The 19,353-nt window shown below is 53.1% G+C and overlaps 1 protein-coding gene across 2 annotated transcripts in view; it reads right to left on the reverse strand.

Annotated features, from left to right (window-relative positions):
- CEP192 (centrosomal protein 192) overlaps positions 1-19,353 on the reverse strand; it is a 2,224,848-nt gene that overhangs the window by 2,004,960 nt on the left and 200,535 nt on the right. For both annotated transcript variants that reach the window (XM_078687485.1, XM_078687486.1), the window contains exon 6: positions 14,120-14,255. In XM_078687485.1, coding sequence (XP_078543611.1) covers positions 14,120-14,255 — 136 coding nt within the window. The remainder of the gene's footprint in view (positions 1-14,119; positions 14,256-19,353) is intronic.

The raw sequence follows: 19,353 nt of genomic DNA on the forward strand, positions 1-19,353 counted from the left end.
CTTCAACTAAAAGTGATCAAGCTGATTTCATAAAACAGAACATCTTTATTGGAGGCGATACTTATCTCTCAATTTGATTATGGTAATGCTCACTTAATAGTACACTACTCTACTCCAAAAAACATACAAAATAAGGGCTTCAAGAATTTCATCTGAAAATTTTCTTCAAAATAGTCTGCCTCTGGACTACGTTACAGTAAACTTTAAAAATTGCGTAAAATACACAGCACTAGGAGGCGTGGCTTGAGGCGTCAAGATGGCGGTCGCACTCGAAGAGTGCTCTGGACCTCCTCAGTCATCCGCCTCGCATCCACCCGCTGGCAGCTGACATCGGCTCCTACCTTACACCTGTTTTGGCTCCCCAGACTGCTGGCTCGGTCCCGGTTCCATTTTGGGACGATTCGATGCTTCCTTCGCCCCGTTGGGCCTCCTCCCTCCTGGGGCCTTCCAGCTACTAAAATGGCACCCTCCCTGTCGGCCCTTCTCCAGACATGATGGCCCTGCCCTGACGGTCAGAGTTCGGCTGCCCCGCTGCCTGCGAATGTCCCTGCGGCGGCGGCCTCTGAAGCTGGCGGGCTGAGGCACTTGGCGGCCCGGTGCTGGGGTACAGGGCCCCTCCCCGCGTGGATGAGCGGTGCGGCTTGCATCGCTGGAGGAGTGGCGCTGCCTGGAAGCCTCCGGGTGCGAAGGTGGAGGCAACCTGTGCGGCGGTGTCCTGGTGAGTGCGGCCCGCCTTCTGCAGGACGGAGGCTCAATCCCTGCGCCCTCCTCCTGTGACTGTTAGCACCCAGGGCGAAGAGAAATCTATCAGCTGCCCTTGACCCCTGTGCCTTGTTGCCTGACTGGCGGCCGAGCGCTATTGGGGTGCCCCGCTTGGTTCTTCGGGCTGGTTTGTTGGAGGGGGAGCGGTGGCCGGGGGGGGCTGCCATATCGGGTGGCCCCAAAAGGGTGCTGAAGATCTTGCCGCCGTTGATGGGGGCTGCCGGGGGGGCTCCTGGATTGTGAGACTCATTTTGGTTACCGGCAGACCGCCACTGAGGCACACTGGCCGTTTCGCTGGAGATCTCCTCCGTGGGTGGTCGTGCCTGCCCGGGTCCCGTCGTTTGCCTCCTGCGACGGCCTGCTCCAGAGATGCCCCTGCCCAGCGGACCTCGAGGAAGACTCACACTCGCGCTGCCAGGGGTCCCTGCCTCCCTGGTTGCCGCCCTGGACATCTCGAGTGAGGTGGCCCCCCTCTGCTGCTTGCTCTGCTTGCTCTGCCTCGGAGACCTCGCAGACCGACGGCCCTGCGGCTGGTGAAGTGCCCCCCGCTGGGGTTGGCTCGCAGGGGCTGAGGCTGCCCGTGGCCCTACCATCGACGTGCCTTGGAGGTGAGGTGAGTAGGCGGGTGTGTGGCTGGGGTGTGGAGGCGAATTGGCCTTCATTGGACTGAGTACTAGTGGAGGGCGGCTTCAATCCTTCGGAGTCGGTGAGTGGGGTTGAGGGTTGGCCACTACATCGGGTGGCAGAGATCTTGGCGGTGGCGCTGGCCCGCCTTTCTTTCCCCCCCTCTAGGCACCTTGGGTTGTCCCCTTCAGGAGCATGGGCAAACCCATGCTGAATTGGTTTAGATCTTTCTTGCAGAATAGGACCCAACGATTCCTGGTCAATCAAGCGACCTCTTCCCCTTGTCCTACTGCCGTCGGGGTCCCACAAGGTTCAACATTATCACCAGATCTATTCAACCTATATGTTGAACCTCTCACGGAGATCCTTCGGGGATCACAGATACCCTATCACATGTATGCAGATGACACGCAAATATACATAAAGATCGCCTCCCGTGATGACATTGACCTAATGAACAAGACACTAAAGAGAGCCCTACAGTGGTTAACTACGAACCATCTGAAACTAAATGCCCATAAAACAGAATTCCTGTTAATCTCACCGACAAAGAACCGTCACGAGGTAAAGGAACTGACGAAACTGGTGACAGCACTGAACTGCACCCCGACCCTAGTTAAGTCAGCAAAATCACTTGGAATTACCTTGGATGAGAACCTTGACATGAAAGACCACATAAACTCAATGGCCAAGGGTGCCCGCTTCCATCTGAACTATCTAAGAAAATTGAAACCGTACATCTCAAAGACGGACCTAAAACTGGCTGTACAATCCCTAGTTATTTCGAGGATTGAATACGGTTGCACTACGTTAGCGGGTCTACCGAAAACATCCATAGCACCGCTAAAAGCCTGTCTCAATGCAGCGGCAAGACTGATCACGGGATCGAGGAAATTCGACCACATATCTCCTCACCTGAAGACACTAAACTGGCTACCCTATGAAGCCAGAATTCAAATGAAGATTGCTTGTATTACCCACAGAGCAGTTCACTACAACATGCCGAGATACCTTGCCAAGAAAATTAAGCTATCGGGAAGCAACAGACCAACGAGAAGCGCTAAAGAACTGCTACTGAGGCCAGCCTTTTTCCGTAAGAAAAAGACCTACAACCGAGCGTTCTCAGGAGCCGCCCCCAGAGTCTGGAATTCACTACCTCCGAACATCAGGAAGATTAAAAACTTGATCTCATTCAAACGCGAACTGAAGAACCACATGATGAGCAAATACCTCTCTTAGGGAAGAGCACGGATTACTGATGAGAATATCCTCACCAAAGAGAGACGGCCTCGACTGGAACTTCCTGAAGATCAATTATCTGTTATTAGACTGATTCCATGTTTATACATTGGCCACACACGTTACTACTACCTTAAATCAAAGGGATCCGATATCTGTAACTCTCAGACAATACGATGTACCTTCTACCTCACTTTGTTTTATTGCCTAGGATCCCGGATACATGGCAACACTTTTTACTCCTTAATGCTATTTACTCATGATATTTGCACTGTTATGCTATACAACCCTACCTCACTCACCTCCTAATACTAATTGGATAGGCTGAAGAACTCTTACTTATAATCCCCCTTACAGCTTATCGCCTTAAACCTTATACTCATGTATATCTGTTGTTACAATTGCCTCCATAATGTCTGTAACTTATCCTACATGTGAAGCGCTCTGATACCCACGGGTCTTGTCCGCGCTATACAAAACTCTATAAATAAAATAAATAAATAAATAAATAAACCCCGCGCCACCCGACCCCCGTTCCTCCTACCCAAAGATGGACAAATTTACTACATCGGACCGGGACCCGGGTGGAGGGGGCGCGGCTGCTTCTGGAGTCATCGGGGGAGACCTCTCTACCATCCTGCAGGTGATCAGTGCATCGCAGGCCTCAGTGGAGAGCAGGATAGGAGAGGTGCGAGTGGATGTGGCCCTCATTCGCCAGAATCTGCGAAACACCACGGCCCGCATTACGGAGACGGAATCCCGGATCTCCACGGTGGAGGATGACGTGAGTACCCTCAAGTCGAAGGTGACCCGTCTCCAGACTCAGACGGCCGAGTTACATCGTAGGGCCGAAGACGCGGAAAAATCTGCGCCTCCTGGGATTCCCGGAGGGAGTGGAGGAAGGGCACACCGACACTTATAGAGACCTGGTTCCGCTCCTGGATGCCCAAGGAGCGGCTCTACCCCTGGTTTGCGGTGGAGCTAGCTCACCGTTCTCTCGCCCCCGACCTCCGTCTGGCGACCCTGCTCGGCCCATTATCCTCCGGATCTTCAACTTTCGAGACAGGGATGCGATTCTGGGGGCAAGCTAAGGAGCAAGGGCCTCTGCAATTCCAGAACTCCAGAATTATGGTCTCTCCGGACTACTCCAGAGGTGCAGACTCAGCCTCGATCCAATGACGAGGGGAAACAGAAACTCAGGGCGCTGCGCCTGCGCTATGGCCTCCTCTTCCCTGCCCGGCTTAAGGCAATCTTCCAAAATAAGACATTCTTCTTTGATACCTCCCCCAGGCAGCATGGACCTGGCTCACAGAGGAGCGGCCCATCTTGTCTAGAGCGGCCTTCTTCTCTGATCGGGGGGCCCAGACACAGCCGAAACAGAATGCGCCCAAGTCCCAGCGACGCCGTACCGGGTCCCGGAGGAGGGGCGGGGGGGGGGGTTGGGGGGGCATCCCGCTCGCTGGCGGCGCAGCCCCAGCGCTCTCTGACACGAACTTCACATCAAGGATCTGTCTCCCCCAGCTTGGCTACTTCTTTGATGGATATGGGCAGCCTCCCTGGGCCCGGTGACACTTTGCGAAAGACAATGTCGGATTCGGACCTGTCCGGCAGCCCTGTGACCCGGGGATCGGGCGAGGATGAAGGGGTGTAACTGTCGCCATGCGAGGATCACTTTGCAGTACACCCGTTGGGATCCCTTGCAGTGTGACTGTGCCCGACCCTGTGGGCTGGGGCGACCCGGCGTGTCTGCATGGTCTTCTCGGGATCCGGAGATCCATTGGAGTCCCAAGACTAAGCATTTTAAGTATTACGCACCTATCATCTCAGGTTTTTTTTCCCTTGCTTTTTTCAGCTGTCATCATGACATCCGACTACATGGAGGGGGGTCCAGCTCAACCATGTTCTTACTTGACTGTAAGCGAACCGTTTTAGATTAGTGGTTTCCCTCAGTGTGGGGTAGTTGTTGGTTGGGGTTTCTTAAGGGCGACAGATGCTTCCACTTCAGAAGTGTAGGGTGGGAGGAGTTGGGGGGCGAAGGGAGGGGGGAGACCGTTGTCTCCCAGCAGTTTGTTGTTTTTAGCCACCCACGGGCCGCTGTGTTCTGTATTTATTGGTAGCCGCGCGTTCCTAGAAGTGTCCGCTGACGACAAGCAGGTCACTATACCCCTTGCCTTCCTCGCAGGGTCCCGGGCCTGGGGGGGTGTTTTCCCTGGGTTGAGTACTGCTCCTTCCGCGTATCTTGCCCCTAGATGTCCTATACACTTCATAGACCCATCCACATCCTTTCCTGGAATGTCAACAGCCTCCTTGAACGCATCAAGCGCACAGCTGTCCTCCGCACTGCCCATCGCCATTCACCCGACATTCTGTTTCTTCAAGAGACACACCTTCTGGGCTCACAATGCAATTTCTTGGCCCGCTACAGGGTCTGGCACTCTTGTTTTGCGCGGGGATCCTGAGGGGTGGCTATTTTACTTGGAAGGGGCTCCCCTTCACCATGACTAGGGCTGACACTGATGCACAACGCCTATATGTGGCCATGTTGGGAATGATTGAGGAGCACCACCTAAACTTCCTGTGCACTTATGCTCCCCCTGCGCTCCTGGCCTCCGCCGTCTCACGCTGGTGATCTCCTCCTTTCCACAGGGCCTGACTGTTGTCGGGGGAGACTTCAATGCCGTCCTGCAACCCTCGCATGACGTGACGGGCACTCCGTCTGGGCACTGTCTTGCCTCCGTGCAGAGTCTCGCAGGTTGGTGATCGGCCCTGGGCCTCTGTAACGTCTGGAGAGTGTGGAATCCCAACAAGGATCAATACACCCACACCTCAGCAGCTCATCATACCCACTCCCGCATTGATCTAATCTTGATGCCCGCAACACTGTCAGATGCGGTCTGGTGCTTCTATATTGCCCAGGGGGATCTCGGATCACTCCCCTGTCTCTGTCCGTGTCGGTTCCCCCAGTGTTGGCCAACGTGCGACTTGGCGGCTAAACATGTGGTTCCTGCAGGACTCTGCGTTGGTGGAGTCCCTTGGACAGGAACTGCGCCTCTACTTCTCAACCAATACGGGCTCTGTTCCCTCACCAGGAACACTGTGGGAGGCCGGCAAGGTGGTTGTGAAAGGTGTGCCAGGGGACTGGTTCACGTGAAACGAGTGGAGCAGTCCGCCCAGCTTGTGCAGCTGGAGGCGCGGGCAGAGCGATTGGAAAGACTCCAAGTGACCGGCGATAGCGAAGGTTCCGCCCGCCAGCTTGCTGTGGTCTGCGAAGAGATTCGTCGGATCTCGGAGTCGGCCAAAATTCTCTGGCGCTCTTCAGTGGTGCGTATTTATGGATGGCGGGATAAGAAAAGCAAGCTTCTCCATAACCTGGTGTCCTATCCCAAAGCCAACCGCATTATTCCCAGATTCAGACGGCCGATGGGGTCAGTCAGGTGACATCTGCTGCCATTGCACGGACTTTCGCAGACTATTACGCAGCCCTGTATGGAGCTCGCCCTCCGGGTGCCTCACTGGCGGACTTGTTGAGGGAGACCGGTACTCGGTTGCCGTGTCTCCCCCAGGAGATAAACATACCATAGGACCACCCCTTTACCCCGGAAGAAATAAACGGGGCGATCTCCCTGCTACATTCGGGCAAGACGCCCGGACCGGACGGCTACCCCCCAGGGGTACTACGCGGCCTTCTGCAATGACTTTGTTCCTCAGTTAGTGGAACTTTTTAATCATGTGGTAGAAGAAGGGTCCTTCCCGCCAAAAAACGATGTGGCCACCATCGTGGTCATCCTCAAAATGCAGCCGCCCTCCTTGGACTGTGAGGAGTATCGCCTGATCTCATTGATCAATACAGAGATGAAGAATTATGTCACCGCAATAGCCCAGCGGCTCCGCCCGCTCCTACAAGACTTAGTTCATCCCTGATCAATGCGGGTTTATGCCCGCCAGGGGTACCCGTCACTGCATTCGTCGCCTCCATTTGGCTCTAGCTCACAGTGACCATTTGACCCCGAATCTGGCGCTCCTATTCATTGATTTTGAAAAGGCCTTTGATACGGTGGACTGGAGCCACCTTGGAGACGTGCTTGAGCTGATGGGATTTGGTCCTCCCTTTCGCAGCCTGGATTACAGTCCTTTACAGCAAACCCAGGGCTCTGGTCCTCGTCAACGGTGAGCTTTCTGAGGCATTCCCAATCCGGAGGGGTACCCGCCAGGGGTGTCCACTCTCCCGGCTCTTGTTCGCGCTGGCGATGGAGCCCCTGGCGGCGCTTATCCGCCAGGATCCTCTCATCCGAGGCTGGGCCTGGGACCGGAGTCAGACTGATAAGATTGCTCTCTACGCGGACGATGTTCTGCTTTTTCTGGCTGACCCGGGCCGCTCTGGACCCAGGTGCCTAGAGGCACTTTCGGCCTTCGAGCGGGTTTCCGGGCTGCGGCTCAACCCTGCTCAGTCGACCCTTGTCCCCTACACCCTACCCACGCATGCTTTGACTGGCAGGCAACTATTCCCCTCCGGAGGCAATCCTTCAAGTACCTGGGTGTGTGGGTCACCCTCCTGCCGGAGCTTGAGTGGGCCCTGAATATTACACCTTTGGTCACTAGGATGAAGGCAGACCTTAAGAAATGGCACGCCCTACCCCTTAACCCCCTGGGCTGGAGCGCGCTCTTCAAAATGATGATCCTACCCCGCTTTCTCTACATTCTACAGAATGTCACCATTCATCTTCTGAGTAGCTGGTTTCAGGAGTTAGATGGCGCTCTTACCCAGTTCTTGTGGGGAGGAAGAAGGCCACGAATGTCACTGGCACACGGTCGTATTCCCCCCTTTGATGGAGGCATGGGGGTGACGATTTTCCACTTCTACTACCTGGCCACGAAACTCATTGTGATCCACAACTGGTTTGAGGGCGGTTGGTCCGACCCTGCATACCAGGTGGAACAAAGGGCACTGGACTTCCCACAGATCCAGGCATTTCTTTATGGTAGCCATATACCACAGGCTCTTCCCCCTGTCACCAGGACGGTGTTCGCGGCCTGGCGTACAGCCCTTTCCTCATGTGCAATGGGACCAGAAGCTTACTAGGCAAACACCGCTGTGGAGTGGGGCCTGGTTGCGGGAGGTCTAGTCCTTACAGGATTTCCGTCGCTGGGATTTAGTTGGGGTCTCGCTACTAGGAGACTTGTGGGTGGGAGACCACATTCGGTCCTTTGCGGAATTACGGCAGCGCCACGCCCTTCTTCCGTCCCAATTCTACAGGTACCTCCAGCTCAGACACCCCCTTCACACTCACATTCCATCCCCCCGTCTCTCTCCCGGAATTCAGCCCCTTGGAGGCTCAGGTGATGATGGGGAACCTGGGGAGAGGTGGGGTCTCTCGCTTGTACTGGGCGCTGGTAAACAATGGCCCTGTGTCCCAAGAACGGATCTGTGAGCGTTGGGAGGGTTGGGTGGGTCCTTTGGAGGAGGCAGACTGGCGTGATGCACTTATGGCACCCAAAACATTGACAACATCTTCTAAGTTACACCTTGTCCAGCTTTACTTCCTCCATGCAGCGTATCTCGCTCCGGCGCGCCTTTTACGGGCCCAATTGCGACCCTCCCCAGCCTGTGTGCACTGCGAGTCTGCCTCAGCAGATTTCTATCACATGGTATGGCAGTGCGTCTGGCGCCGTTTTGGTTGGGGGTAGAACTCTAACTTACTTAGGCCCTCGGATGGGAGGTTCCCAACAACCCGAAGAGCTTGCTGCTGGGAGTATTTGATGGCTTTGATGGGCTGACAAGAGATTCCTGGGGACAGCTGTGACGGTGGCAAAGAGGAACACAGCCGCGCTCTGGGCTCAGGATAAGGCCCCAACTGTGCAGAGGAGGGGAGTGGAAAGGTGCGGAGCGCAAGAGGAGACTCTTTGAGGCCCGCGGGTGTCCTGAATTATTTGAGAGAGTATGTGGTAAATGGTTTAATCTATTGGCTGTGTGACAACCCGACTGCACTTGTGCGCTCCTGGAACTATGGAATGGTCGTACTCAATTCAAATGGCCTGTCTGTGCTTGTTGTCAAATGTACTTGCTCAAATTTTCTTACATGTAACGCTTGATCTGCTACCAATGAGTTGATATATATATATATATATATATATACACACACAGCACTAACTAGGCCAAATACCTGCATGTTCAAATTGGGCACTTTCATGTGGAATGATCTATCTTCAAAGTTATAAAATATATCCAATCATTGCTTTTTCAGGGAAATACTTTCGGAAATACCTGTGTTGATTTGCCCAAAAGCCCATTGGTCAATTCGATGCCTAGAGAGACTGCTTGTAATGAACATCATTTAAATGTTGCATTTATTTGACTCGGCAAAACATAACTAGCATTGACAAAGCCAATAGGTAGCACATATACAAGACCTATTGGCTTTGCCAATGTCTTTTAGTCATGTTGTGCACCAGCATGGCTGCGGTTCAGTATGGCTAAAAGTTAGTAGCACAGAGGAGAGTGGTGGAGAGTGGTGTAGAGTGGGATGGCAAAGAGGGGAGGAGTAAGTCTTAGAGTGGGATGGATAAGAGTGGGGGAGAGTGTCGCACAGTGTAACGGCAGAGTGGGGGAGAGTGTCGTACAGTGTAACGGCAGAGTGGGGGAGAGTGTCGTACAGTGTAACGGCAGAGTGGGGGAGAGCGACAGAGTGTAACGGCAGAGTGGGGGAGAGCGACAGAGTGTAACGGCAGAGTGGGGGAGAGCAACAGAGTGGAACGGCACAGTGGGGGGGAGCGGTGTGGCGCAGAGGGGAGCGCCCTCGAGCGGCGTGGCGCAGAGGGGAGCACCCTCGAGCGGCGTGGCGGAGAGGGGAGTGCCCTCGAGCGGCGTGGCGGAGAGGGGAGTGCCCTCGAGCGGCGTGGCGGAGAGGCGAGCCCCCTCGAGCGGCGTGGCGCAGAGGCGAGCGCCCTCGAGCGGCGTGGCGCAGAGGGGAGCACCCTCGAGCGGCGTGGCGCAGAGGGGAGCACCCTCGAGCGGCGTGGCGCAGAGGGGAGCACCCTCGAGCGGCGTGGCGCAGAGGGGATCGGCGTGGCGCAGAGAGGAGCGCCCTCGAGCGGCATGGCGCAGAGAAGAGCGCCCTTAAGCGGCGCGGCGCAGAGAGAAGCACCCTCGAGCAGCGTAGCGCAGAGGGGAGCACCATCGAGCAGCGTAGCGCAGAGGGGAGCACCATCGAGCGGCATGGCACAGAGGAGCAGCGCCCTCGAGCGGCATGGTGCGGAGAGGAGCGCCCTCGAGCGGCATGGCGCAGAGAGGAGGAGCGCCCTCGAGCGGCGCAGAGGGGAGCGCCCTCGAGCGGCGTGGCGCAGAGGGGAGCGCCCTCGAGCGGCGTGGCGCAGAGGGGAGCGCCCTCGAGCGGCGTGGCGCAGAGGGGAGCGCCCTCGAGCGGCGCGGCGCAGAGAGGAGAAGAGCCCTCGAGCGGCGTGGCGCAGAGGGGAGCGCCCTCGAGCGGCGTGGCGCAGAGGGGAGCGCCCTCGAGCGGCGTGGCGCAGAGGGGAGCGCCCTCGAGCGGCGTGGCGCAGAGGGGAGCGCCCTCGAGTGGCGTGGCACAGAGAGGAGGAGCGCCCTCGAACGGTGTGGCGCAGAGGGGAGCGCCCTCGAGCGGCGTGGCGCAGAGGGGAGCGCCCTCGAGCGGCGTGGCGCAGAGGGGAGCGCCCTCGAGTGGCGTGGCGCAGTGGGGAGCGCCCTCGAGCGGCGTGGCGCAGAGGGGAGCGCCCTCGAGCGGCGTGGCCCAGAGGGGAGCGCCCTCGAGCGGCGTGGCCCAGAGGGGAGCGCCCTCGAGCGGCGTGGCCCAGAGGGGAGCGCCCTCGAGCGGCGTGGCCCAGAGGGGAGCGCCCTCGAGCGGCGTGGCCCAGAGGGGAGCGCCCTCGAGCGGCGTGGCACAGAGGGGAGCGCCCTCGAGCGGCGTGGAACAGAGGGGAGCAGCGTGGTGTAGAGAGGAGCGCCCTCGAGCGGCATGGCGCAGAGAAGAGCGCCCTCGAGTGGCGCGGCGCAGAGAGAAGCACCCTCGAGCAGTGTAGCGCAGAGGGGAGCGCCCTCGAGCGGCATGGCACAGAGGAGCGGTGCCCTCGAGCGGCATGGTGCAGAGAGGAGGAGCGCCCTCGAGAGGCACGGCGCAGAGAGTAGAAGAGCCTTCGAGCGGCGTGGCGCAGAGGGGAGCGCCCTCGAGCGGCGTAGCGCAGAGGGGAGCGACCTCGAGCGGCGTAGCGCAGAGGGGAGCGCCCTCGAGCGGCGTAGCGCAGAGGGGAGCGCCCTCGAGCGGCGTAGCGCAGAGGGGAGCGCCCTCGAGCGGCGTAGCGCAGAGGGGAGCGCCCTCGAGCGGCGTGGCGCAGAGGGGAGCGCCCTCGAGCGGCGTGGCGCAGAGGGGAGCGCCCTCGAGCGGCGTGGCGCAGAGGGGAGCGCCCTCGAGCGGCGTGGTGCAGAGGGGAGCGCCCTCGAGGGGCGTGGCGCAGAGAGAAGCACCCTCAAGCAGCATAGCGCAGAGGGGAGCGCCATCCAGCAGCATGGTGCAGAGAGGAGGAGCGCCCACGAGCGGCGCTGCGCAGAGAGGAGGAGCGCCCTCGAGCGGCGCAGAGAGAAGAGCCCTCGAGCGGCGTGGCGCAGAGAGAAGCGCCCTCGAGCGGCGTGGCGCAGAGGGGAGCGGCTCCAGAAGGTTGATGTGGAGCCGGTACTCCGCCTGAGACCAGAGGCCTCTGATCTCCCTCTCTCCCATGTGGCCTCCCCATTCCAGGAGGGACGCATCTACGTGCTCCGGTTGGGGAAGGGAGAGAGATCTCCCACTGACCCAATCGCGGTCCGTGAGCCACCACTGCAACTGGCTCTCAGTGCCCTCCGAGATCAGGACGTGGTCAGACTGGTTGCCCTGATGCTGTGCCCACTGGAACTTCAGGTCCCACTGCAGAGCCCACATCCGCCACCTGGTGTGATGCACCAGAAGGATGCAGGAAACCATCAGCCCCAGGAGCCACAGCGTCAACCTGACCGAGACTCTGGATAAAGGCTGAAAGATCGGAATCAGAGCCGGAATATCCCGAACCCGCTGTTCAGTGGGACAAACCCTGAACTGCGCCGATGAAAAGGAGCTTCTGAAAGGAGCACAGGTGTGACTTCGGGACGTTGATGGAGAACCCCAGCGAGTACAGGAGGTTGTCAGTAGTCTGGAGGTAGGAGACTACTGACTGGGGCGAGCCCGCCTTCAACAGCCAATCGTCGAGATAGGGGAAGACTGAAACCCCTGACCTGCGCAGATGAGCTGCGACCACCGCCATCACTTTCGTGGACACCCGTGGGGTGCTGGTAAGGCCAAAGGGGAGCACGGTAAACTGAAAGTGCTCATGGCCTACCGTGAACCGCAGGTAACGCCGGTGCACCGGGAGGACTGGGATGTGGAAATACGCATCCTGCAAGTCCAACGCTACCATCCAGTCTTCTGGGTACAGGGCAGCTAGGACCTGAACCAAAGTCAGCATCTTGAAATGCTCCTTCGGAGGAAGCCGTTGAGACTCCATAGGTCCAAGATAGGGCGATGGCCTCCTTTGCCCTTCTTGGGTACCAGAAAGTAGTGGGAATAGCAACCACGTCCTACTTTAGGCCCAGGAACGCGCTCGATGGCCCCCTTGGCCAAGAGGGCTGTAACTTCCTCCTGTAGAAATCGCAAGTGATCTCCCGACATGCGGTGGTACTGCGGTGGCATGGCTGGAGGGGTCGCCTCGAAGGGGTGGGAGTAGCCCCTTCGGACAATTTGCAGCACCCACATGTCCGATGTGATGGTATACCAGTGGAGGAGATGATGGTGAACCCTGCCCCCACTGGCGTCAAATGGGCCTGAAAGCTCGGACTAGGAGGACTTTGAGGTAGATGCTGTGGGGGCAGATGTGGACTGACCTTGCCATTGTCCCCCGGCACCGCCACAGAGATTACCACGTCCGCGACCGCATTGAGGTTGGTTCTGCGGCCTGTGGCTAGCTGGACGTGTGGGGGCGCCCCTTCCTTGGCCACGAAACGGGCGGAAGTTTGCTGGCGTTGGCCAAGGCCCAAGGACTTGGCCGTAGCCCTGGAATCCTTGAAACGCTACAGCGCACTGTCCGCCTTGTTGACAAAGAGGCGACGGCCATCAAAAGGCATGTCCATAAGGGTGACTCGGACATCCCCTGAAAAGTTGGCAGACGTCAGCCAGGCGTGGCGGCGAACCGCCACCGTCGTTGCAATCGCCCTATGCAGTGAGTCCGTGGCATCCAGTCCACACCGTATTGAATAGCGTGCTGCATCCCGTCCCTCCGCTAGGGCTTGGGTAAGCTTTGCCTGGACCTCCACCGGGCACTGCCGCAGCACTTCTGCAACCGTATCCCACAGAGTGGGTGTACCAGCTCAAAAGGCAGGCGGTGTTGACAGACCGCAACCCCAAACTTAGGGAGGAAAATAATTTATTCCCAAAAAAATTGTCAAAAAATGACTAGGAGTACTGCTCTTCCCGGATCTGCGCATGCTGGAGCGGAAAAAAGAGGAACTGACGACAGCGCGCGAGGGCGGCGTTTAAGTACTCAGACGATGTCATCCCGGTGATCACGACGACGGACACGACGGAGTCCTGGACGATGCCTACCGACGCACAGGGGTACTGCTACACAAAACTTTCTGGATCCAGTCTGACGCCTGGGGATATTCTAAGGTAAGGAATCTAACACTAACCTGTTTCTTTCAGATTCTTGAGCTTAGTAGGCAAGGAGAGTCCTCCAAGGCATGCCTCTGCATTCGCTAACTTATCTATGTAGAGGCAACCACAAAAGACATTCAAAATGGCCATTTTCCCTTCTCATTTCACTACTTCACTTTGCACAATGAATAAACTGGGCAATCTTTAGGATATTAAACATAGGCAGGATATTTTCTTGAATTAAAACAGAAATTCGGCTGACGAATGGAAGAGCAAACAGTTTGAGCAGCATTAATGGTGAACAAAATGTGTAAACACTAAATAATATTTTTTAAATATATTTTGGAAATATGCATACTGCAGAATTCTCTGATCCCTTTGGGATGTGTAGAAAATACAACTGAAAATGCAAAGGTGGCGCATAATATTGCAGGTGCTTACTAGCTGTCATTTCTAAAAGGGCAATGAACAGTATCACATTCATAGAAGCAGCCTCTACCTATTTGTTTCTATCAAATTATATGTATATATATTTTTAAAGAGCTCAGAATGCTGCTTGTACGCAGTCACCATCTGTGCATTATGGACACCAATATCAAGCGCTTAACTTTAGAAAAAGAAAACCATTTATTTGACAGGCTGAGCTAATAAGATTAGGCTCCAAGAAGCAGATGGTCTAACACCTTCTAGCGCAGAGATGCAACCTCAAGCATTATTTTATATATTACTTAAACGCCTTTGTACTACATTCTAGATGTAAGGTAACACTGGCCATATTTCTTTGAACATTATTTTCCTACACGCATTACCTGTGGAGCATTCATTCAAGTCTGCAATGGAGAGCAATTTTTCATTATCAAGAAGACTGGAAAGGCTTGCATTGTTGTCACAAGCAGCTCTTCGTACGTCATCGGAGAGCCATTTACACGGAGATACATTTTCTACCTAGAACAAAGAAAAAATTATAAAAAAGAATACATTTTTTACTGGAACCTGGCAGAAGCCAAAACAGTTACTTCATGCTTCAGGACTTGACCACTTAAGCCTCAGGTTTTATCCTATGATGTGTCTAAAAACAACTAACAAGAACTATAAAAATCTGTTCATCTTTTCAAATGACACTTTAAAAAGTGCACTATAGATCACATTAAAAATAAGTGCAGCTTGCTTAAACTCTACTTACTAGGAAGTCCACAATCATCACCACTTAATGTTTGAAACACATACCACATTAACCCTCACAACATTAGCCACATCAAGGAGTGATCACTGGAATACTACTTCATTTGGACAGAGAGATAAACAAAGGTATGGGTGCATTTGCTTAAATGAAGCAGTATTTCATGCGTGGGTAGTAGGAAACTGAATTGCAGATTGATAGATAATCCAGAAAAAGAGCACATCAACTCTGGGAATTTTTTAACTCAAAGATTTTAATTACACAATGCAATTGCAATTAACTGTAGTTTAAGTCCTATACATTCAGGTGAATTATTTAAAGGTCAGCTACTTCTTGGGTACAAACAATGAGTTGGGACAATTGCCCATGAACCATTCTATAACTATAAACAGTTACATAATAAAACCATCCGTAAAAAAAAAAATCAGGCACACACAACGGTAACCCAAACTTATTCGAAACAGTTTTTAAAACTTTGCTTAATAGCTAAATGAATCGTGCAATCCCTACTGCAACAGCTATAAAACATATTTCAGAGAGTAACCCCAGTGCGTCCAACCTCAAATGTGTTCATATTTTAAAAATAGGTCTTAAAAATGTAATGCAGACTGGGTGGGGGGGGGGGACGCAATCATTAAAAACATATGACATTGAACATTTTACATTCAGGTACAGACACCATTTTTGTCCCATACATCATAATACAACTGAAAGCCTGAGAAAACTGGGTTACACCCCAGTTTCACTTTTAAAATGTTATCACATAGTTTGGGGTCAGGTACCTGAGCCCAATAGGGAAAAATCATTTGCTGGTCAAGAGACTTTATGTGAAGCTAATGGAAGGTTTCTCTCTAAAGTAGGTTATATCCAAAATATAGCCTACGTCTTCAGATGATTCTCTCAGAACTGGTTTGCTTGGAAAGGGAGTCCATGTTCCAATTTTACCCCACAAAGAACACCTTTTTTCTAGGTCTATTATGCTGAACCAAAAAACCCTGGCCCACTTCCTTCCGCTAGTAAGAATATCAGCCCAGCATAATTTAGAATCTTCATTATCTAAATAGAACTTGTTGAGAGACCTCAAAGTGCAGGAATTTGCCTGCAAATTCCAAGGACTCAAATAAAATTCCCTCCTTATACTCCTTATAAGGACCACCATTCCAACATATCCCAGTTATGGGAGGGGTCTAGTGCAAGAACTTCCGCTCCGTACTACACTCCCTTTCATGAGAATTGAGTGCCAAGCCCCCATATCTCTGGTGAAGCTTATCCAGCCATCCTGCTTGTAACACTGACCTCAACTTGACTTTCCCGAAGTGGGTATTCCACTTTAAATTGCTACAGAGTGCAAGCCCAAGTACCAATAGGAGTCCAAAACTTCTACTGGTAATGAATTAGAACCATTACAATAATTATTCACTTCCCCCCTAAACCATTACCTTGTTTTCTTCAGATAAATTTAAGGAATTTAGTTTACTATATGCATCAAGTGTCCAATTTCCTTTGCAAACCAATAGGGTTTTGTTAGATTTGGGGGTCTCTAGTTGGCACAGGTAGGTACTCGTGACAAAAAGGGACCCTCTCCTCTAGTCAGGACAAGGGGATTACACTCCTAAAATAACCCCTGCTCACCCTCTAGGCTGCGTGGCGCGAGCAGTCAAGGCTTATTTCAGAGGCGTTGTAAGTTAAGCAGTTGTGAACACATACAGTAACCCAGTGACAACACTACAAATGGAAACCACACAGGTTTTATATAAAAAATAAGTATACTTTATATAGAATTACCACAAGACCATAAACGACAAAAAATACACACTATGGTTTCTTTAAGATGGTAGATTTAAGCTTAGTTCAGTTCAGTTCTTAGATGCGACACTGCGTCAATGTACCTTAAGTTGTGTTGCGCTTCCACAACAAGCAATTTCGTAGCGATGGGAAATGCGGCAAAGTCAGGTGCAAAGAAATAAAGACGTGAAGATCTTCCCGATGCAGCACGCTTCGCGGGGATGCGAGAAACTCTCAGTTCGATGCGTGAACTGCAGCGGCTAAACCCTTACGATGCTACTGGAAGAGGTGTGGCGCCGCGGCCAGGGCGACTGACGCTGGAATCTGGGGACCACGGTTCGATCCCCGGCTCCGGCGGCAGGTCAGCCCAGCACCATGTGACTCTGGGCAATAGCTCGCTTAATCTTCCCGACGGCCCCCCAGCGCCTAGAGACCCTTACGGGTGATTGTGCGCTTTACAAATGCGGACTTTACTTTACGGCAGCAGCTCCAGCGGGGACGCTCTTCTCCAAGATGCGTGAAGCTTCTGCTCGATGCGACAACTACAGTGGCGACATCCAAGATGCTATGGCAGCACCTCCGACAGCGGCTCGCTTCTCAGGGATGCGAGGTGCTCTTGGTCGATGCGGTGAAATGCGACAGTTCCATCGGCGACACCCTCCTGCTTCGGAGTTGCAACGGCAGGCACAGCGACGGCGACACGCTCAGACCTCGTTGCGAGATTCTTCTCCTGATGCAGTGCAATGCGACAGTTCCAGCGTCAACACCCTCCTTCTTCAGAGATGCGACGGCAGGCACAGCGACACTTCTCGTTGAGTCGCGCTTCCAGCTCCTTGCGACACACAGTTCCTCAGGAGGCCCAAAACAGCAGCAGGCCCTTCCAAAAAAACTCTGCGGAGCTGGGGGGTTAAGTTTGTTGTCCCTGAGAGGCAAGCTCTTTTCCAAGCCCTTGGAGATCCTTCACAAGCTGAAAGCATAGTACACAAAGTTCCTTTCTCCTTCCTTTGGCAGTAAGGCAACCACAGGAGGCCAGTCCCCCAAGCAGCACTTCAGCTTGGGAATAGTCTCTCCTCGGTTTCTTCAGGTTCCTCTCCTCAGTAAAGGTTTCTTCTTGTAGTCCAAAGTGATCTAATTTCATGGGATCAGGGTCCCAATATTTATACCCAGAAATCCTTTGTTCTCTGAGGGGAGAGGGGCCTTTGCCCAGTCCAAACCAGTTCTGAAGCACTCGGTTTACCAGACTTCTCCTTTCCTTTCACAGTGCAGGGCAGAAACATCAGACGCCATACAGGAGGTGGAGCCAGCATTGTGGAAGGCAGGCACAGCCCTATTCAGAGTCCAGGTGCACTACACCCTCCCATCCAGATCTCTCTATTCACCACTGGGTGACTCAGCCGGTCTCCTGGAATTCCCCAGTCCTGTCACTCACAAAACCAGACATAGGAATACACAAACTAGCAGAGGCAGGTTTGAATGGTTAGAAAAGCAAATACCTACTTTCTAAAAGTGGTATTTGCAAACACAGAATATTAAAATAAACTTTACTAAAAGATGCATTTTATTCTTCTGAGTTCAGGCATACTAAACTCGAATTTCTACCATGTTCTCTGAGCCTGTTAGGATTATAAACTGTAACAATTCTAACAGCCCATTCTGGCCTATGGAGAACAGGTAGCCTTGCAATAGTGAAAACCGAAAATGGCTGTAATTCACTATTAGGACATGCCACACACATCAGGGTTTGTCCTACCTTATAATTACAATGCACCCTGCCCTCGGGCCTACCATAGAGGTGACTGATATGAAGAAAAGTGAAGGTTTAGGGACTGGGAAGTGGGTGCACTTGCCCAGTCAGCATGACAGTACCAGACTGCATGCAGGCTCTGCAATTGCAGACCTTAGACACATTTTACAAGGTTGCTTTTGTGGGTGGCACAACCAGTGCTGCAGGCCCACCAGCAGCATTTGGATTGCACGCCCTGGGCACACTCAGTGCACTAGACTAAGGTCTGACAAGTAAACAAAATAGCCAAACATGGAACCACTGATTCATACATCAATTTACAGTAGGGAGCACTTGCACTGTGACACTGGATAGCAGTGGCACAGTGCGCCCAAAGCATCTAATACCAGCAAAAACACATGAGGCAACAGAAAAAATGGAAGGGAGACCCACGCCAAAGGTGCCAGGTCTAACAGGTATAATCTAAAAATCTAATTATCTGCATACAGCAGGCATGGGATAGGTCACTTCCCATCTTTTGGAGAAAAAGATTTTGATAATTTTTATATGATGCTGGTAGTCTGCCAAATATAGGCTGACAATTGAGGGCACTAAGACACAACCCTGACGTAGGCCAGTCCGAATTTGAATCTTTTGTGATAATCTCTCTGTTTTATCAAGTTTAATCTGTGCCCAATTATCAGTATGTTATGCCTGGATTGTACTAAGAGGTTTTCCCAAGGCAGATCCTGGGCTACTGTATCAAAAGCTGTAGAGAAATCAATAAAACAACAACATAACCTCTAATTAAGTTCCAAGGATTTTCGAATAATAGCCCAGAGAGCAAAGCAGGGATCTACGATAGAGTGACCCTCCTGGAATCCTAGTTGCTCAGTTAGAACAATCTCATTCTCTCACTCCTAATAATCCAAGTGAGACCATATAATTTTTGGAGAACACCTTCTCAAAAATACCCATGAGGCTAACTAATCAGGAGGGAAACAAACCATTGCCCTTACATAGTATTGCTTTCACTACGGACCCACTGGTATAATAATGGGGATATTGTTCCATTATTGCTATCCAGCAAAATCAACATGAGAAGACCTTAGCCCACCAATCATTGTTTGACTTAATTAGGACCACTGGGGACATGGTCCGGTCCAGCTGCTCTTGTTAACTTAATACAGTCAATTACTGACCTTATCTATTTTACAAAGAACCAACTGTGCCCCATATTCAAAAAAGGGTCCACCTGGGGGCTGGTTTGCACCGATGATGCCCCACAAACTATCCAAGTACATAGGCCAGTTATCCTCTTCAATCATACAGGTAAGAACCCTCTAATAAGTATT

Source organism: Lissotriton helveticus, chromosome 4_1 (genome assembly GCF_964261635.1).
Source record: "Lissotriton helveticus chromosome 4_1, aLisHel1.1, whole genome shotgun sequence".
NCBI lineage: Eukaryota > Metazoa > Chordata > Amphibia > Caudata > Salamandridae > Lissotriton > Lissotriton helveticus.